Raw genomic sequence first — 21,131 nt, 5'->3', positions numbered from 1 at the left:
AGAGGAATACAAGGAGATGTGAATAGGATAAGATGAAGGATATTGGGAATAGACTTATGAAGAACATATAAACACCAGCATCAACCCTACAGGCCAACGGTGCTATAAAATACTATAACACAATTATTAATAATGTCACTAACAGTCAAGAGCAGGTTTCATCCTATACTGCATTAATTCTTCTCTATTCTCTCCATCATGTATATAATTTTAGCTTATTTAAACATTCGATTTTAATTTTGACTCACTCTAACTTTTTGAAGCTTTGCTTTGTTTGCTCCATCGCCGTCATTCAGACCAAACTGGGGCATGCATATATAGGATTGCTGAAAGAAAACGTCTGTTCAGAGGCACAGTTGTTTTCCTAAGCTATCAGAAGACTTTTTATCATGGCTGGCCAACTGGTGAGCTCTTTAGGCCATTAATTGGGATCCTTAAATCCTTGCACTGCCCAACAGCAGCAGTGTAAGAATGTGAGAATTACGACATTGAGATTTTATCAGCAGCAATTTAAAGGTTTAAAAACAGTTCATCAATCTTAGCTGATAGTAGGCTGTGTTACTTTATTGAGGTTTGATATTGTCATATAAACAAAACTCTGGTAAATGATGTTGCTCTCAAAGTAGAGAAAAAGATGGTATATTTTCCACTTAAATGAACGCCCTTATTCCTCCTCAGTGTTTAATGCATTGAGCTTCAAATACTTCACCACCTTCGCTCTAGGTTATTCTGCTGCTTTTCATAGAATCTTATCTCACTTAGAAAAAAATTTATGAGCCAAAATTTTGTGAACTGTAATATACAGAATAAATCCATAGGACAACTAGTTGGACAATTTTCAAACAGCAACATCAAGCTGAAAGTAATTCATTCCATAGTCCCTTAATAAAACATTTTCTTTCATGTGCTGAGCTTCTGTGAAAAGGATGTTGAAGCTAGCGTAGCAAAGAGCAGTGACAGAAGCGTTGATAATGAGACTATATAACATTTCAGGTTGAATTTCTCCATGACGCATTAAATGATTCAAAGCATTTGTTCGGGAATTTTCAATTCAACTACTGACATTTAAAGCATTGTTTACTGAACTTCCCTCCCTCCTTCCTCCTACTCTGCAAATACATCATTCTAAAATGCTCTTCTTCCTCCCTAAATTCTCAAGTAGTTGAAAGTCTGATTACTTAATAAACCGCTAAGCTCCCTTTCTACCTCTGTCTTCCAGTCTTCCTGCAATCTATAGAAGGTAATGTTGGTGTTATTTAACTGCAACTTCTTGAATTTCTTCTCTTTTCTACACCTTTCAACCTTGATGTCTCATTATCCATTTTATAATTTAAAACATTTGGTGGGACTGTTGGATAGCCACTAAAATTGATTGCAGGGATCACAGTGTATGATTAAACAATACCCACTGATTGTGATGCAGGTAGCATGTCAACTTTGTCATGCCTGTTCATTTCAATTATTTCAGCATCCAGTCCCCCCATGGAGTAGATGGGATTTCCATTACTGGAATAGCTGTTGCTGAACGAGTGACAGTCGGTGGAATTGAAACCACTGAGCGTGATGGTGTCCTCATATCTAACTGTCCTCCTCACATCTCAGCACCCCTTCATCCCACACTCTCTCCTGATTTACAAGCAGCAATTGGGTTAAAAATGCACCTCTACCTTCCTCCCATCTTCACACAGCACACCTCCACCTTACACTCAGGAAACACAACCTGGTCAGGCAACAGCAAGAAAAAAAGTGATGATGATGACACACCATCACTTCGTTTCACACTCTCAGCCACCAACTCAGATGCTGACTCTGCATAAATAGGAGGATAGCTTAGAGTCAGTATCTGCACATCATGAGATGGTGGGCACGAGTACCCACAGAAGGAGCAAAGATTCCTGCACTTGGAGAATGGGTTCTGCTGCAGTGGACTCCAATCAGCTCTTCAGTGGACTAGATTACAGGAGAACACTGGTGGATATACACAACAAATACTTGTTGCAGGTTTGTCAGAAAGCCTGCAGTCTATGTTAAGCACCAGTTTGGCACTGAACCAAGTTTGAAGTCCATCCTTTTCAGCCTGGAACTTGTAGCCATCGCCATCTGCCCACTTGTAGACCCAACCATGATACAGTGTCAAATTTTGCGGCACAAGCAGCAGCCACTTAATAGCTGAGCATTCTGGTGGAAGCTCAGACTGCTCTCAATGTTGCTGTAGATTGCAGTGGTCAAAGAGGCTATCAGTATTGCAACAGTCCAGCAATCTGTCCTCCAGTAGATTACCAAGGTTGATGAGATATTGCTTTGGAGCAGTGCCAGTGGCTGCATCAAGCATGAAACCTACTGTTCTGTCAGGAAGACAACATTTGTCCTCCCACTATTGCCACTTTATCAGTGCCCTTGCTGGTGTCTGTCTATTAGCCAGCCCAAATTGCTGCCATTCATTCCCAGGTGGTGCATCCCAAAGCTGGCCCTTCTGAACCCAGACCTGCATGAGGGCATCCAGCAATGTTATCTTTATTCAGTGAAGATCAGCACATTTCACAAGCCATGCTGCAGCCACTCAATAGCACTACTTAGAGCACTAAACCAGGCAAAGGCACCCAGAAGACAGATGCCAAGGAATGATTTCATTAAGGTCATAAAAAATTGGATTAAGTCATTTGGCCCCTTGAGCCGAATTTAGCATTAAACAAGATCATGTCTGATCTGATTGTGGCCTCAGTTCTACTTTCTGCCTGCTCCCCATGATCCTCCATTCCCTTGTCAATCAAAAACCTGTCTCCCCCAACCTTGGATATATTCCATAACGTAAGAAATCTCACAACACCAGGTCAAAGTCCAACAGCAGTCTGAGCTTCCAAAACAATGCTCAGACGTTAAGTGGCCGCTGCTTGTGCCACAACATCAGACGCTGTATCATGGTTGGGTCTACAAGTGGGTAACCTGGTGTTGTGAGACTTACTGTGTTTACCCGAGTCCAACGCTGGCACCTCCACATCATGATTACCATTGACACCGCAAACTGCTGGCTCCAAGTGGAGAGGATCTCCAAGAAAATCACGCATATCGACACAGACATCAAATTTCTACAAAGATGCAAGAAAGCAGACTATATTCCATAAAACCATAGAATCCCTACAGTGCAAATGGAGGCCATTCGGCCCATTGAGCCTGCACAAACAACAATCTCACTGAGGCCAGATCCCTGTACCCATGTATTTGCCCCACTAATCCCCCTGACACTAAAGCGAAATTTAGCATGGCCAATCAACCTAACCTGCACATCTTTGGACTATGGGAGGAAACAGGAGCACCAGGAGGAAACCCATGCAGCCAGAGAGAATGTACAAACTCCACACTGATGGAGACCTGAGGCAGGAATTGAACCCGGGTCCCTGGCGCTGTGAGACAGCAGTGCTAACTACTGCGCCACCCGCTGCCCAATGACTTGACCTCCAACACTGCTGCGGAAGAGAATTCCATAATCTAACAATCCTCTGAGAGAAGAAATTCCTCTTCATCTCTGCCTTAAGTAGAGAGGTGGAGATTTAAGTGTGTATATGATGCCTAATGGGGTCATATTTTGAGAGTTCAGCAGCAAAACTCAATTATCTCTCCACTCATTGTTTTTGTTTTTGGGAGGAAGATGTTAAGCGAAGATCCTGTCTGCCCCCTCAGGTCATCGTAAGATTACAAGTCATTGGAGCAGGTGTTGGCCCATTATGTCTGCTCCACCATTTAATGAGATCATGACTATCATGACTGATCAGACATGACAATCCTCAACTCCATTTTCTTACCCTATTCACACAATCCTTGATTCTCTTTCTGATTAAAATTCTATCTCAGCCTTAAGCATATTTAACAACCCAACTTCTCCAGCTCTCTGCAGTAAAGAATTCCACAGATTCACTACCCTCTGAGAAGAAATTCCTCCTCATCTCTGCCTTCAGTGGGCAACCCCTTACTCTGGTCCAAGACTTCACAAGGGATGTAAAAAGATGTAAAAGATCCCATTGCTCAATGTTGAATAGGAAGGGCGTTCACCCAAGTGTCCTGGCCAATATTTATCTCTGAATCAGCATCTAAAACAGACAATCTGATCACTATCACATTGCTGTGCACAAATTGGCTGTCACGTCTCTCACATGACAACAGTGCCTCCACTTAAAAAGCAATTAATCGGTTACAACCATACAAACATAAATACAAAAGTTCTTTCATCCTTTAGTTGGAGCAATACCTGTGCTGGAAACTGTCCAATTTGTTGTGGATAATTGAGTTGAATCTTATTATGAATGTCATATTCTCCATGATACATTAGTTATAATTATGACCTTAGAAAAGATCTATTATGTTCTGAACTATGAAAATTACCTGGTGAGCCTGATGTCTATGCAAGTAACTGACATCTAAACCCCAAAATGCAGAATAATTAAATAGACATGTTATCTTTCTTGGCACAATCGGGATTGTGTTACAAATTGTACAAACAACTAGTTCAAGATTATTAGTCAGGCTCACAGTTTGTTACATTTATGTAAGCTAGAAGATGCAAGTGATCAAATATACAGGGCCTAGTCCTTTGTAAGCACACATTGCATCCTTTTCAACTAAACAAAAGCATGGGGGACAGCCATCCCCTGGGTCATTTCCGCATGGCAATGGCTTGACCAATCAGAGTCAACTTGCCTGGTTTGAAGTTAAACAAAAGCTTGGCAGTTAACTGTTCCTTGGTGCATTCTCCATGGCATAGTCTCCACCAATCAGAGTCCACTTGGCAACCAGTCAGCACTCTTTTCTCATGCAGCGAGATTTAGTATTCTTGCTTCCTCCCTAATGAGTAGAAGACAAAAAGCTTCAACAACATGTCTCTTTTTCTTTAATACTCAAGTCTGCACTACCAAGTGACTATGTTTAACAATTAAATAGTTATGATCAAATAGCTACTGAGGCAAATTTGGATCATAAAAAAAACAATAAAAATAAGGCTTCAGTCCCTTCCCCAGCCCATACCCATGTACCTTTTCTACTGTTATACATTTGTAAGTGTTCACAGTGGAAGTAAAGATACGTAGGACAGAAAAGGGTTATTATGAACTAGTTTTGGTGTCCTTATAATGGCTGTAAAGGTGAAGATCTTTTAATCTTTGATCTGCAAGATCAAATTGAGAATAAAATAGAATAATCTGTGAACTGAGCAGCTACCAAACCATTTAAAATTTACTTTGAGGATCTCTCTTTTTCTCTAGATCTAGATCTATGACTTTACATCCAATTAGCATTAAGTAAACAAAGGGTGAAGTCTACTGTATGAAAAATGTCAAAACAATTTCCTTAAGTATATCTTCAAAATGGAGTTAGTCATCAGTGAGCGCTTGGAAAGAAAAGGAATAATGCTAATTAAAACCATGAAGGTTAACACAAATGAAGCACACCTTACTAGGGGCAGATAATCATTTAAGGGCAAGGTTCACAGAGAGCATGTGTAGGGGAAAATAAAGAAATGTTTCTCTCAAACAACGATTAAAAGGCTGGGATGTCAGCATAAGACATGGCCAAATGACTGACTATCAGAATTGCAAATGAACATGCTATTGATCCAAGACAGGATCTCCCCTGCAGGCATAGCACACCTCAGGTATGCCTGACATCCAGGATGCCCCAAATGCGAATCTGTTCTAAAGCTATAAAGGGGATACGTTCCGGGTTATTGAATGCTGAGATGTCATAGTTATGAGGGGCTTAGGTAACTTGGCTAACAAAGGTAAAACTAGAGGATGGAAATGCGATGAGGCATTTGGAGATCTTATACCCTTCATTCCTTTCCCCCAACAATGTGGAAGCAGCTTTGCTGCTAATTCTGTTGGTTCACTTGCTGAAATATTTGGCTAGTTGAAAATGGATTGATATTTATTAGAATAAATACAAATGGGGTTCATTTTTATAATTTAAAGAAAACAGAAAATGCTTAATTTCCTTTATGGAGTTCCATGGGACATTCTACAGGAGGTTAGATAATCAGATAGATGTTCTACCACGTGGCAGTTCACTATCACAAATTAATGTTATCCTAACCAAGGCCATCCACATCCCATCAATGAATTTTTAAAAAATCATGAATTTTTCTGTTCATTGGATATGGGCTAGTATTTATTGCCCATCACTAATTGCCCTTGATCAGCTTGCTCGGGCATTTTAGAAGATATTGCTGTGGATCACTGATGGAATGCATCCCAGGGTACTTAAAGAAATAGCAAATGCACTAATGGTAATTTACCAAAATTTGCTGGTCTCTGGGGTGGTTCGTGCAGATTGGAAAGCAGCAAATGTGACACCACTATTTAAAAAAGGAGGTAGACAAAAGGCGGGTAACTATATGCCAATTAGTTTAACTTCTGTAGGAGGGGAAATGCTTGAATCTATCACCAAGGAAGAAATAGCGAGACATCTGGATATAAATTATCCCATTAGTAAGATGTAGCATGGGTTCATGAAGGGCAAGTCATGTTAGACTAATTTGATGGAAGTCTTTGAGAACATTAAATGCGCGGTGGACAATGGGGAACCTACGGATGTGGTGTATCTGAATTTCCAGAAGGCATTTGACAAGGTGCTGCTCCAAAGACACAGATAAAGGTGTTAAGGGTAATATTTTAGCATGGATAGAGGATTGGTTAACTAACAGAAAGCAAAAAGAGTGGGGATAAATGGATGTTTTTCTGGTTGGTGATCAGTAACTAGTGATGTGCTTCAGAGATCAATGTTGGGACCTCAATTGTTTACAATTTATATAAATGATTTGGAGTTGAGGACAAAGTGTAGTATGTCAAAATTTGCAAATGACACTGAAATGAGTGGCAGAGCAAAGTGTGCAGAGGACACTGAAAGTCTGCAAAGGGTATAAATAGTCTAAGTGAGTGGGCGACAGTCTGGCAGATGGGGTACAATGTTGGTAAATGTGAGGTAGGAATAACAGCAAAATGGACTATTATTTAAATGGTAAAAGATTGCAGCATGCTGCTGTGTAGAGGGATCTGGGTGCCCTTGTGCATGAGTCACAAAAGTTGGTTTGCAGATGCAGCAGGTAATTAAGGAGGCAAATTGAATTTTGTCCTTCATTGCTAGAGGTATGGAGTTTAAAAGCAGGGAGGTTATGTTGCAGCTGTATAGGGTGCTGGTGAGGCCAGACCTGGTACTGTGTATAGTTTTGGTCTCCTTACTTGAGAAAGGATATACTGGCACTGGAGACAGAGTAGATTGGGACTATCCTCATTGGAATGTAGAAGAATGAGGGGAGATCTTATAGAAACATATAAGATTATGAAGGGAATAGATAAGATAGAAGCAGGGAGGTTGTTTCAACTGGTAGATGAAACTAGAACTAGGGGGCATGGCCTGAAAATAAGGGGGAGCTGATTTGAGTTGAGGAACTTCTTCACCCAAAAGGTTGTGAATCTGGCATTCCATGCCCAGTGAAGCAGTTGAGGCTACCTCATTGCATGGTTTTAAGGCAAAGATAGATAAATTTTTAAACAATAAAGAAATTAAGAGTTATGGTGAGTGGGCAGGTAATTGGAGCTGAGTCCACAAAAAGATCAGCATGATCTTATTGAATGGCGGAGCAAGCTGAAGGGGGCAAGTGGCCTCTTATGTCACCTGTATGCCAGATTTATCCAAATATTAGTATTATGATACTCCTTGAAGGATACGGGGGATCATTGATAGATCTCCCTGTGGGCTTTGTGGAATATGAGCTGCCTTATTGAGTGAACGGTGGCTCACCAATGAGAAGCAGATGGCAGTTGCTGCTCAACTCGGACTGGTGTGGTAGGTCCCAAAGTGTAGGCTGTCTAGCTGTAATTTGCAGGTTCAGCCCTTCTCCTTGGTACACAGTAAAGGGTTTTTAGTGATGGGAAACTGGCATTCGGCTGAATTACTTCATTGGTGGTGACAAGGAGGACATTTCTCCATCTCTCCGGCTGGACAACTTCCATAATTCAAGGATCTTCTCTGGTAAGAAAAAGCTATTATGCCGCTTTTCGGAAACCTGAACTCTATGATGCCAGCTGGAAAGACTGGAAGACAGAGAAGCAACCGAGTAGATGGCAAGGGGAGGATGAGATAAAGGCCAGCAACACAGTATCAACCCCAAGGAACACACGGAGTTGAAATCTTTCCTGGGATTAGTGGATTATTATGGAAAATTTATTCCAAACTTGGCTTTTACGCTGGTCCCTTTTCAAATTCAGGAAAATAAGAGATGGTCTAGGGAGTTCTGCAGGCAGAGGCTTTTTCTAAAGTCAAACATCAGGTACTGTCATCTAACCATTTTGATCCTAAGAAAGAACTTGATTTGTGAAGCTTCCCCATAAGGGGTTGGTGTGGTGCTGTCACATCACTGGAAAGACGGAACGGAAAAGTCCATTGCGAATGCCTCCAGAGCCCTTTTGGATGGGACTGCAAAGGTATTTTCAAATTGAAAAGGAAGGATTGGTGGTCATATTAACACATCTGTGATAGACTTTTTTTTAATTGTTACTGAATATAAACCCTTACCACCTCTGCTCGGTTATAGCACTATTGGCAGCCTACGAATATCTTCCAGAACACTGCTCTGGAACCAGAATAACCAATGCTATCACACTGAATCACCTTCCATTGCCCACAAGCTTGGCTTCTTTACCAGCATTGGAAGAGGTTGTGATGTCTTTAAATTTTTTGGAGGCTTTGCCAGTATCTGCAAGAAAGATTAAGGCCAGGACCCAAAAAAGATCCAACCTTATCTAAAATAAGGCCTATGATCCTACAAGGTGGATTCCAAGAATGACCCTCCGAAGAAATGAAATACAACCTTATTCAGAAAGACAAACCTAGTGTTGAGGATGGAATCATGGTTTGAGGGTCCTGAGTAATTGTTCTGGCCTGAAGGCAATGCCCAGTATTAAAGGAACTACATAATGATCACCCTGGAGTATCAAGAATGAAAATGCTGACTAGGAGTTATGTCTGGTGGCTCAGTCTTCATTCTGACCTCACAGACTTGGTGAAGCAATGTGACCTGTGTCAGGAAAATCAAAAACGCCCACCCTCAGCCTCCTTACGTCCATGGGAAGGGCCTGGCAGGCCATGAGTGCATGCGCATGTGGACTATTAGGGGTTCTTTATTATTGGAAGTCCTGGTTTCTGATAATGGCACTCATTTACTAGTTGTGATTTCCAGAACTTCATGCTCTCTAATGGTATCCAACATGGCTGAACTGCACCTTATCATTCATTTTCAAATGGAGTGGCAGAACGGGCAGTTCAAACCTTCAAAAATGATATGAAGAAGCAACTGGTAGTATCTATCGAGACTGAACAGGCATGATTGTTGTCCCATTGTAGGACTACACGACACGTAACAACAAGTGTTGCTCCACCGGAATTGTTAATGGGGTGACGGATTCCTACCAGATTAAGCTTGCTATTCCCAAACTTGGTGGGGAGGGTGGAGTCCGAACAAGAAAACCAAAAAAAATTACAATTCTGCAAGGACAGAGATTTTTCACGAGTGATCTGATTTAACATGAGACATTTTGGGAATGGTCCTGGTTGCATGCCTGGGATCGTTATGGAGAAATTGGGTCAGTTTCTTACAAGGTCAAAATCCAGGGTAAAACTTTAAAGAAACACTGAGCCAAGGAGTAATACCTGAGCAGACCTTACTACCGGCCATAAAGATGGCCACTTCGAGTGTCAGCCTCAGCTCAAAACTGATTCCATGTTAGCCACTCAGGATAGCTAAGGTAAGGCTTCAGAGATGGAAGCTGAAGTGGGCCTCTGGGTGAAACAAAACCTGAGGAGGAACCCACATCAGTAATCCTGCGATGCTCCCTCTGGAAAGGAAGGTCCCCTGTTTGGTTGACACTGCCTGACCCAGCACCACTTTCGATCCTCCAACCAACCGCTAAGTGGCGGAAGGAACCTTCTCACAATAGGGATGCTGGGGGAGAAATGGACCAAAGGGGGAAGGATATAATGATGGCTATGAAGGACAGAGGGAATCAAGAGATCGCCCTGTGGCCTTTGTAGAATACGAGCTCTCGTATTGAGAGAGCAGAGACTCACCCGATGAGAAGCGGTCAGCGGGGGCTTATAAACCCACACAGGAGCTGTCGATCCTGGGGTGTAGATTGTCCAACTGTAAGCTGTGGGTGTGACCCTTCCCCTTGGTACACAATAAAGGGTTTCTGGTGACGGGAATCTGGCTTTCAACTGAATTATTGCAGTTAGTGAACTAAATTGGTTTTTATGACAATTGATAATGGTTTTATGGTCAGCATTATATTTATAATTCCAAAATATTATTGAATTTGAAATTTGCCTTTGCCTCCACTTCTTGCTGTGCCAAACAATTCCTTTCTTTCTCAGCATAAAGACATTTCTCCTTGCATTTCTTTTCACTCTGTTAGAGGAAAACTGGCTGATATTTTACTCTAAGCCTGGTGTTGAGATCAATTGTTGCACCCAAACTGTGACCACAACTATGACTGACTAACTCATAAATACCAGTAATCTGAGAACTTTTTGATTTGTATGACCCAGTCCCACTGTGGACATTGCAGTCGTCAATTGAGAAAGTTTACATTATTCAGTTGCTACCTTAGTAATTTCTGAGTTATTATTTCTCGGAATGAAAAAAATCCTTGGGCATTTTGGTTCTTTCCAGAAAGATGACTTACATATATTGTCACTGATAATTTTCTACACTGCTAAATTTAGCAGCAGGATGACTGTTGATAAAAATATGTTGGTCCAGAGAAAAATTGACGTGGAAATATTTTCTAAACTGAATCATTCTTATTCCTTGCAGTCGAAGTGCTAAGTGAAAAGGAGCAACAGAATGAAGCATTGAATGAGAGAGAGCCATGTTCAGCCTCCAGCAGTTCATCCACCAGCAGCACATTGGAGAGGGAAGAGAGGGGAGACAGACAGGCGGGTGATAATGAGACAGGCAAGAAAGATTTCATCTCTTAGTATCCGTTCATTCCCCAAGAGCAAACTGTAGAAATATCTGCTAATAGCAGCCATACAAGCAAAAAGGGTACACATTCCTCCATAAACAGCAAAAAAGTGTTGTTATCCTGAAAAGAAAAATAAGATAGTAGTTTACCAACCTAGCTCTCCCCCACTCAAAAAAAAACTGACTGCTTTAATTTCTTTGTTAAATAAGGAGAGAAGTGTTGGAATCTGTTTGGTTGCTTTTTAAAGTATTCAAAGCTTTCTGATATGATCGACAGGACTCTGGGCTACTTGCCAGACTACACAGCATAGAATCCACTCCCTTGCCTGGGGAGAGTAAATTACTTTAATTTGCCGTTTATGTTAAATAAGAGTATGTAAATTGTTTAGATCAGATGGTCACGTTCCTTGTTTGGTGCAAAACAAACGTCTCTTGCTTGGTTTCTGTTCAGTTTGTGCTCAGAGCAAAGTGCTCAGGGTGAGACTTTCAGCAAAGCTGCAAATTTACTTCCCCTGTGTTGATGAGTAGCATCATTTCACTTTCTCGAATTTGAAATGGTGGCATGTGGAAACTCGGGGTTTTGTTCTAATGTTGGACACCGTGGAAGTAAGCAGAGAGACTTGTTTCACTGTTGCCCTGATTTTGTCTTTTCAGTGTGAAACATTAATTTGGAGCAAAAAAATAATGCTTAGAAATTATTTAACTGGCTTATGAAACTGGTGCAGGGCATTGGTATGTTTTATTGAAGTATCAATATTTTGTTTGACAGCAGGTCAATGCATCTCCCGCCAGTCCAGTTTGGATCAGTGCAGTACCATCTCCAATGACAAGAAATTCATGCTTGACATGCTGTATGCAAAAACCAAAGTCAGCAACTTCCAAGTAACCAAGGGAGAGAGTCCTACTGAGAGCGGGAGGAAAGTTACAGAAGAGGCTTTGGAGGAATCCACAGAGAGTCTGATAAAACGTTTTTCTAGGCAGACCAGCCACCAGAGTGAGGAGAGCCCAAGGAAACCTGAAATTGAAAGCATCCCTGGGAATGTGAAAGCTACAGCAGAGAAATTTGCTGCGCCTCAGATTAAGGTTTTGAAGGAGCAGTTTAGCATTGAGGCTGAATTGAATGAGAAAAATGCAGAGAAAACGTCCATAATTACACCATTGAAGAAAGATTCTGAACACATGTGGGATCAACTAGAATCAAGTCCAAGAGTGCTGAAAATTAAAGATTTAGACTTCACAGATCTCCGTGAGGAGGAGGACATAGATGTATTAGATGCAGACTCTTCCATTGCCAAGGCAGTAGTTAAACATGATCTCCCTATAACGCCTGATGGTTCAATGGGTGCATCTATCCCATCACCTCCCCCACCCCCTGGATGCCCACCTCCTCCTCCTCCTCCTCCACCGCCACCACCTTTTGGACAAATACCTGGCCCTCCTCTACCTCCCCCACCTCCACCTAGTAACTTATCACCTTCCCAAGCAGCAGACTCTGCATTAACAAAGAAGAAAAAGACTGTAAAGCTCTTCTGGAAGGAACTGAAGCAGCCAGAGGGCCCTTTCAAGAGCTGTAAATTTGGCCGGGGCACTGTCTGGGCTTCCCTAGATAAAGTGAAAGTGGACACCACTAAATTGGAACATCTATTTGAATCCAAAGCTAAGGAATTACCCACAAAGGTAAGAATTGAACTGTCTTTTGATTCTTGAAAAACTATGAAAAGAAAACCCTTTGCATTCCTAAGTGTTGCATAACTAATTTATAACATGCACTAAAAACCTCTCACTTAATCCGCTGCAGAAAATGGAGTTTTGGCTGAGCGCCAAGTTCTCCATTCTCGCTGGCAGCAGGGCAGGAAAGGACAAGATTGGAGAATCTCATCCACTATCTCCAGTTCAATGAGATTGCGCTTTCTGTTGAGGCAGGTTATGTCTGACCAATTTATTGAATTTCTTTAGTGATGTTACATATCTGGTGGATGTGGGTAAAGAGTTCTAAATATTTATTGCCTTGATTTCAGAAAGAAATTTGAACACCGCATAATAGATTGTTTCCCAATACAATGGCCAAAAGACAGATGGCAGTGTCTTTGGCTGAAAGATAGACAGGCAGAAAAGGAAATAGTGTGAGAGAGGCATGTCAGGAATCAATGATCTGGTAAATTATTTAAAGGATGGAATTCAGTCCAGTGAGTCTAAATTTATAGATGACGGCAAGTTGGATACTGTGCCCAATTATGCTAATCTATGCACAATAATAGGGAGATTACATAAATGGACATAAGACTCAATGCTGATCAAATTTGGGTCACAAAATTTAATGGAAATATGAAGTACAAGCTCCTACAGCAGTAGGAAAGAGACCTGGATATTAAATCCATTTGGCTTCCGTGGGTCTAAATAAAAAGTTGAAATGAGAATGTAATTTAGAAACCACAGGGAATGATGTCCAAGTTATCTCTGGACTTGGTGAGACCACATCTGGAGCATTTTATTCACTTTTGTTACAAAGATATTGGAGGGCGATGTTAAAAATTTGATTGGGGTTAGGGGATTCTGATTCTTAATTCTCTTGGTTGCAGTAGCTTTGGCCATATTCAAGTATTAACTAGTACTGCTCAGCATCATCTTAAATGATTGTCATAGGCTGCTGTATCCTTCACATGTACCTTGTGCATTTCTGCACTGCTCTCGAAGGAGGATATGAGTGAGATGAGGCAGATGCAACAGTTGTCAAAATGTTTTTTTTAGTTGTTAAATGAGTATACTGAACAACAATTACAGCAAATTTCATTTCATCCAACTTAACCTAGTTCCCTCTTTGTAAGTATGATAATAAACAAACCGTGATGTTCTCTGCCAGTTAGTAGGTTAAAATAAATTTGGTTTTGGCTAGTTTTGGCATGCAACCAGATGGAGTGTACACTGATCCTGGTTGGTTCTATTGTTTAGCTAACTTTCCTGCACGCATTTCAGCACACCTTTCCAACTAGCCTTCAGCAAGTCTGTCTTTTTTTCACTATTCCCTGTTCCACAAGAATCTTTCCCTGCTCAGGGAGTGGACTGTAGAGCTACCAATGTAATCTGTCACAATATTTAAAGTACAGTAAAAAGTCTGACAACACCAGGTTTTAGTCCAACCTATTTATTTGATAATTTATTTGATAAATAGGTTGGACTAAAACCTGGTGTTGTCAGACTTTTTACTGTGTTTACGCCAGTCCAACGCCGGCATACCCACATCATGACAATATTTAAAGTCACCTTCATGTAAGGGTCAGTAGCAGTGAATGTTCTACCTGCCTGATTCTAGAAAGTTCTTCATTCAGAATCAGGATTGGAAGAGGAGTACAGATTATAGATAGTAAAGCAAGATTAGAACATTTGTTTTCCTAAAAAGGTAGTGATGGATTTGTGGGAAAAATTACTGGTGGGTTCGGTGGAATAGAAAAGCATGAGGGTTTAAGAATAGGATTATTTCTTGTGAATGAAACATTATTCATCCAGGATCAGCTAAGCAATCCGATGGAAAGCTTACAAAGCTGGGCTTTATGGATCAATCGTTTAGTCCTTCACAAAGCAATATCATGTTACTGTCATGCTTTTCATTGATAGCACAGGAAAGGATTATATTTAGAAGGTTACCGTATAGAGCACAGTGCCAGCTAGTAATATGACTCTGATAATAAGGTGCTCAATCCAGGTAAAATTGCTGACTCTTTCCTAACTTATTCCAGTCAACACCAGTCCAGTATCAGGTTTATTACAACGAAGACTGGATGTGTGATGTTCAAGCTTTATTTGCTCATAACGTATCCGGAAAGATTTATTGTGATGGTTGGGGAAATCATCATTTTTCTCATAAGCAGATTTAATACTTCCAACCTGTTGGATGTTTTTGATTAACTCAGCGAATGGGTCAGTTCACAAAGAAGTGTATCATTTTTGAAATGTCTCTATTCAGCATGTTGTTCCTGCACAAATTGTACCAGATTGCTATATGTCTATTCCTGAAGTCATCGTGCTTGAATTTACTTTGCTTCATCTTAATTATGTTTCCCAAAGCCGCTGCACTATGGATAAATATCTCAAGATTTTTTTCAGATCTAAGTGTATTACAAAGTGTAACCTATCAGTTATAATCACTACCAGAAGAACTGGGAGTCAAATTCAATTTTTAAATTTACACAATTGATTACTTAATTTGCTGTTTTTAAAACACGCATACATATTTTGCTGTATACTGACATTCTGTTTCTTAAATTCACATTCTCTGGCTTGCCAACAACATGTTTCTCATGGTGGGAGGCAGCGCACTATTCAGTAGCATTCTGGGCCCGCTGCTGTCAATGGAACTTCTCATCAACTGCATCCCATGCTGCCGGAAAACCCACGGCAAAGGGGATGCGTTGTCAGCAGGACCAGAAGATCCCACTGGCACAAAAGAGCAGGAAAATTCCAGCTGATGTAAATTTAGATTAACTGGAATGAAGGTTACAACTTGACATCAAAGCCGTAAATTATTTGCATCCAACTGAATTATGGTATTAGTGATTAATTAGAACCACAAGACATGATTGCCCTTTGACATAAATGTTTGAAATTTTCTGCATCTTGAATAAGAATGATCTATTTTGCACTTGTCCAGTGTTACATTCTTGAAAGCCAGGATAGAACTGGAATGAATCATTTTGCACTTTCATAAGTTTTTATTCACAAAGATATATATTACTGTTATGCGCCCTTTCTAACCCAACCATCGTGGTTTCAGTTTGTTCTATTTACAGGAGAACAAGTAAAACCTTTGTTGATGTCCACCTCTTCCATACAGTTAATGATCATTAACATCCAGGACAGGGAAGAGCAAATGCACCTTGCTGTTATAATTATCATGAAAACAATTCCAAATTCTTTCATTTTCTTTATTTTAAAGTATCATTCTTTTTAATGCACGATCTAATAACTGTAAGGAATTGCTGTGCTAGTATTTGTTGTGCTCTGATCAGTCATTGCACTTTCGCCTTTGAGCCAGGAAGTCACATGTTCAAGTAGCATTCCAGATTTGAGAGTGTGATCCTGTGCACTGGCGTACTGGGAAATGCTCCACTGTCAGAAGTAGTATTGTTTAGAGAAGATGTTAAATCCTGGTCCCATCAATCTTCTCCAATCCTTTGGAAGAAGAGCATGGGAGAACAGTTGGTGTTTTGGCAGTATTTATCCCTGAACAAATACTTCTTAAAAAATAGATTATCCAGCTACTTTCACACTGTTTGTGGGACTTTGCTCAAATTAGGTGGGGCATTTCCTACATTGTGATTGTGATTGTGCTTCAAGAAACATCTAATTGTGCTTTTGGATATTTTGAGGTTGTGAAAGGTATCATAATATTGCAAGTGCATTCTTTTTGTGAAATCCCATACGGGCAAAATACACTTGCCCATGATTTGTGATCAAAGTAATGGTGAAGCTAGTGACATTCTACATTATTAATGCATAAATACTACAGCGATTTCACCTGAGAAGCTGATGAGAGATTAAACATGGAAATCCAGAATGGCTGTTGAGATGCACGACTCTGAGAGCAGTGTTTAAACAGCATCTCACTTGCTGCTTAGTCATTGAAATGTTAAACAGCGTGATGTTGCTGCACTTTCATAGTAGATACAAACAAAACCCACCACAGAAAATTTAAGTCTTGTCCATTCCAGTCTAAGTACCCATTTAATAACAGAGTATTAGTTACTTTCAATCAATCTTTCCAGCACTATGTGTTAATTATTACCAATGGAGTCTCATTTTATCAGGTTTTAATTGCTATTGAAGATTCGAAAAATACAAAACTAAAAGATTTCTTTTACTTTTCCTTTCTGAACCTTTCTCTCAGTATTTGAACCAGTATTTCTTTCCCCCTCTTTTTGTGTCTTTTTCTATATCCAATTTGGCATTGAAGTCACCCACTTCAATTTACGTTTTCATTGACATGGGAGATTTTGTTTAATCAATTAGTTGTTTGGGCTGCTTTTGTCTCTGTTTCCTGCCCCCGGAATCTTTTTTTTGCAGTTTTCAGCCAGACATGCCTGCAGAGGCTGCTTCATGAGGTTTGCCCACCCAAATCTACTAGCTTCTATTTTGGGGTTCCCCCAAACCCATTCCCACAGATTTCTCCCAGGAGGTTTCTGGAGTTGGGAGGTACCCCATTCACTAATATCTGTCCCTTCCTACTGTGTCTCCAGCAGATATTGTACTTCAAAACTCCCTTAGCCATTGTGAAGCTACATATAATCAATGATTCAATGTCTTAAATTAAAAGAGTGAGGTATTTCTAAGTTTGCAAAGTTTTAGTGTCATTTGTTTTAATACCATTTACAATGGACTGAAAAAAGACTTGTATTTATGTTGCACCTTCCATGACCTGTAGAGTCTCTGAGCACTTTACAACCAATTATGTACGTTTGAAGTGTCATCACCGTTGCAATGTAGGCAATGCAGTAGGCAATTTGTGCACAGCAAGATCCCACAAATACCAATTGTAAACAGACCAGATAACCGGTTTCAGTGACGTGAATTAAAGAAGCAACGCTAACCAAAATATGGGAAAGTTCTTTTGCTGCTCTTCACATTGTGTCTGGAGATATTTTATATTGACTCAAGATGATAGGCAGGCCTCTCCACATAGTCCAGGCTCACATTTAACTCTCTTGACTAGAATTGTACTCATAACTTCCTGACTCAGAGCCATGTGTTTTATCAGTGACCAAGGCTGAGATATGGCATTGACTACACTAATTCATCCCTTATTGCAACATTACTGATTGTGTAATATACCATTTTGCAAAGAAATTGCAGTGTGTTATGGTATGTAAACATTTGCATTGTCATTGTGAAATCACAAAACTTTGTACAGTGGTGGTATGGTGCTGAACCAGACTTGAGTGCCAGTGCACTGTACCCTGAGAGTTGTAGGTCCGTTGATCCTTCAGTTGCTGATTCAATTAGCTCATGAATTCATCCATCCCACTGTGGGGAAGTGCAAAATGGGGATCAAGCACTTCCTCATTTGAGAAGGAATCACTGATCTGTATCTCCCTATGTGCAATGGAACAATGGTCAACCTCGAGGGGCTTTTGCAGAGACCTTTTCTCAGGCTAACTGTCCACAATTCCAGCAGAGAGGAGGTAATAAATACACGAGCCCAAAGCTACAGTGTCCATTTTCTACTGTTAACCAGTATTGTTCAGAATCTCCTGAGCCTGTCAATATGAAAGAGAACTGGATTACAGGTTGACACGAACATGTCAATTCCTGCGCTGCAATTAGTTCTACATTGTTGAATGATTTCCTGTTTAAGTCAGGAAAAGATTTTTAAAGCCACAACCTGGAATGGAGATTTTTCTGATTGTGTTGTTTCAGGCCCTTGAGGAACTTAAAAGTCTATGACTTTTGGTCCCAAATATGTTCAAGGAAGCAATAAGATGTCATAATAATTACTCAGACTTTATAATTGTTTTAAATGTTTAACCAATTAATCTTTTATCTGAAAGAATTAAAAGGGCCATACCAAAATAATAAATATATTTCAGTAAATTACAACTTCCCTAGATTCAAGAACCAACCCACTGGTCTAGAAGCTTGCAAATGTTACAGCACTATTCAAAAAAGATGGGACATTGAAAACAGAGCATTATAATGGATGGCACAGTGGTTAGCACTGTTGCCTCAGCGTCAGGGACCCGTGTTCGAATTCCGGCATGGGTCACCATCTGTATGGAGTTTGCGTGTTCTCTCCATGCCTGCATGGGTCACCTCCAGGTGCTCCGGTTTCCTTCCACAGTCCAAAGGTGTGCAGGTTAGGGTGCTTTGGCTGTGCTAAATTTTCCCTTCGTGTCCCGGGAAGTATAGGTTAGAGGAATTAGCAGGTTAAATATGTGGGGTTACGGGGATAGGGCCTGGGTAGGGTTATTGTGCAGACTCGATGGGCCAAATGGCGTCTTTCTGCACAGTAGGAATTCTATGATTCTATAGGCCTGGTGTCAGTTGCCAGGAAAATGCTGTATTCTATTATTAACGTAGTCTTAACAATGCACTTGGAAAAATCATAGTATAATCAGGCACGAAGAGGCTGCAAAGAGATACAGAAAGGTTATGAATGGGAAACAAAGAGGAATAGACAGCAGAATATTGTTAACGGGCATGATACTTCTACATGGTGATATTCATGAAGTAAACTTGTATATGGAACACAAAGTTAGCAATAGAATTAGTAAATTCTGGGTAAACTCAGCAGGTCTGGCAGCATTTCCAAAAAGAAACAGAGTTACTTTTTGAGTATAAATGATCTTTCTAGAGAAGTGAAGCAAGCTAGAAATACACAGAATTTTTAAAGCTGGAAGGCGGGTGGAGGAGGTGGGGCAGAGTAGAAGACCAGGGATAGGTCACGGTAAAGGAGATGTGGACAAATTTATTATGGACATAAGAGAAAGGGGAGTGTTAATGATGCTACTAAGGGATGAAGAGTGCAAATGATGACAAAAAAATAAGATTGCAGAATGTGTTAATGGGAGCAACTGAACAGTCAGGTGATCAAGTGGGGGAGAGGTAGGGTTGTGTGAAGGGGGAGTGGGAGGAATTAAAGGGAGAAGTTTACTGCCTAAACTGTGTAACTGTTGAACTCAATGTTGAGTCCTGAAGGCTGTCATGGGCCTAATCAGAAGATGAGGTGGTGTTCTTCCAGTTTGCATTGGACATCACGGGAGCATTGCCTTGCTTTTACAGAAAGTTAGGTATAGCAAGCAGCTAGGAAGGCAAATGGCATGTTGGCTTTAATGAAGGGATTGGAATTCAAGAACAAGGGAGCTTTGCTACAATTTTACTGGGCTTTGGGGAGATCACACCTGGTGGATTGTGAGCAATTTTGATCTCCATATCTAAGCAAGGATATTCTTGCATTGGAGGCAGGACAGTAAACATTCACAAGATTGGTCCCTGGAATGAGAAGATTGGCTTATGATGAGAGACTGAGTAAATTGGACTTAGAGTCTGTGGTGTTTAGAAGAATGAGAGCTGATATCTTTGCCAAATATAAGATTTTGAAGTAGCTTGACAAGATAGACACAGAGAAGCTTTTTCCCCTGATGGGACATCCAGAACACGGGTGTATAGTGTTTAATTGGCCTGTGTTTGATTATGTGCTTCTGTTGCTTGGTTAAATCTGGATGTGGAATCAGAGAAATGTAAATAAACTGTAGAAAGAGGTGGCAGTCAGAGCTGAAGAATGGAGTAGACGTTTTAAAACATGAAATAACAGCTGTTACACATACAAACGTGTGACATCTCTGCATAGCTCTGAGATATCAGGAGCACAGCCTCAGGATAGGAGGCCAATCATTTAAGACTAAGATGAGGAAAAAGGGTTGTGATTCTTTAAAATTGTTTCCATCATAGGCTTGTGAATGCACTATCATCACAAATATTCCATTCATCTGGTACCTCTGATACTGTGGGCTGTAGACTGTTCCTAGACCAGATAAATTCAGTCTGTGTCAGAACATTATTTTCTGTTTCTGATTTTTATAGCTTACACAATGGTTAACTGACAAATGGAAAAGTTATTCAACACCTGAAGGAATAATCATATTATGATTTATGGAATCAAAGTTTTTGAGGCCTGTAGAATATTTGGAGATTCCATAGTTATCAGTTATCTCTTAAGAATCTGCTGTGTTTGTTGTTCTAACTTGTCTTTAATTCCTTTCGTTACTTGGTGGGCACCAAACATAAAGTTACGTGGACAATCTGCAAAATTTCTATTTCTTGTAAATATAGTTCCTGACAGATGCCTTATTAGCTTGTAGACATTGAGTATTTTATTTTTGAGGACTTGAATTAAGTACATTAATTTAGCAGATGATCTGTTTGCAAAGGTAGAGTCGCATATGGAAAATTGGGAAATTTCCTGATTATACCCATGAATTGTTCTATAGCTGTATTCTCCCTTAAATCCAAAAGGATCTGTTCAAGGAAACTGATATGTAGGTAACAGTTAGAGATGAAAACCCACTTGCTTCCTCTCCACTATGCAGTTTATAATTGTTTTAGTCTGAATCTATTCAGCAAGGATACTGGTGGTGAA

At 40.3% G+C, this 21,131-nt stretch overlaps 1 protein-coding gene across 5 annotated transcripts in view; it reads left to right on the top strand.

The window, feature by feature from the left end:
- Positions 1 to 21,131, top strand: part of fhod1 (formin homology 2 domain containing 1) — a 329,870-nt gene that overhangs the window by 284,010 nt on the left and 24,729 nt on the right. For 3 of the 5 annotated variants that reach the window (XM_080187105.1, XM_080187104.1, XM_080187102.1), the window contains 2 exons: positions 10,856 to 10,996; positions 11,775 to 12,682. In XM_080187105.1, the coding sequence (XP_080043231.1) occupies positions 10,856 to 10,996; positions 11,775 to 12,682 (1,049 nt within the window). The remainder of the gene's footprint in view (positions 1 to 10,855; positions 10,997 to 11,774; positions 12,683 to 21,131) is intronic. The other 2 variants (XM_080187106.1, XM_080187103.1) reach the window with 1 other exon arrangement.

The sequence above is a fragment of the Carcharhinus amblyrhynchos genome, chromosome 4 (genome assembly GCF_965287045.1).
Source record: "Carcharhinus amblyrhynchos chromosome 4, sCarAmb.v2.hapA, whole genome shotgun sequence".
Taxonomy (NCBI): Eukaryota; Metazoa; Chordata; class Chondrichthyes; order Carcharhiniformes; family Carcharhinidae; genus Carcharhinus; species Carcharhinus amblyrhynchos.
Note: the sequence above shows the minus strand (reverse complement) of the source record. Positions and strands in the feature narration are given on the sequence as shown.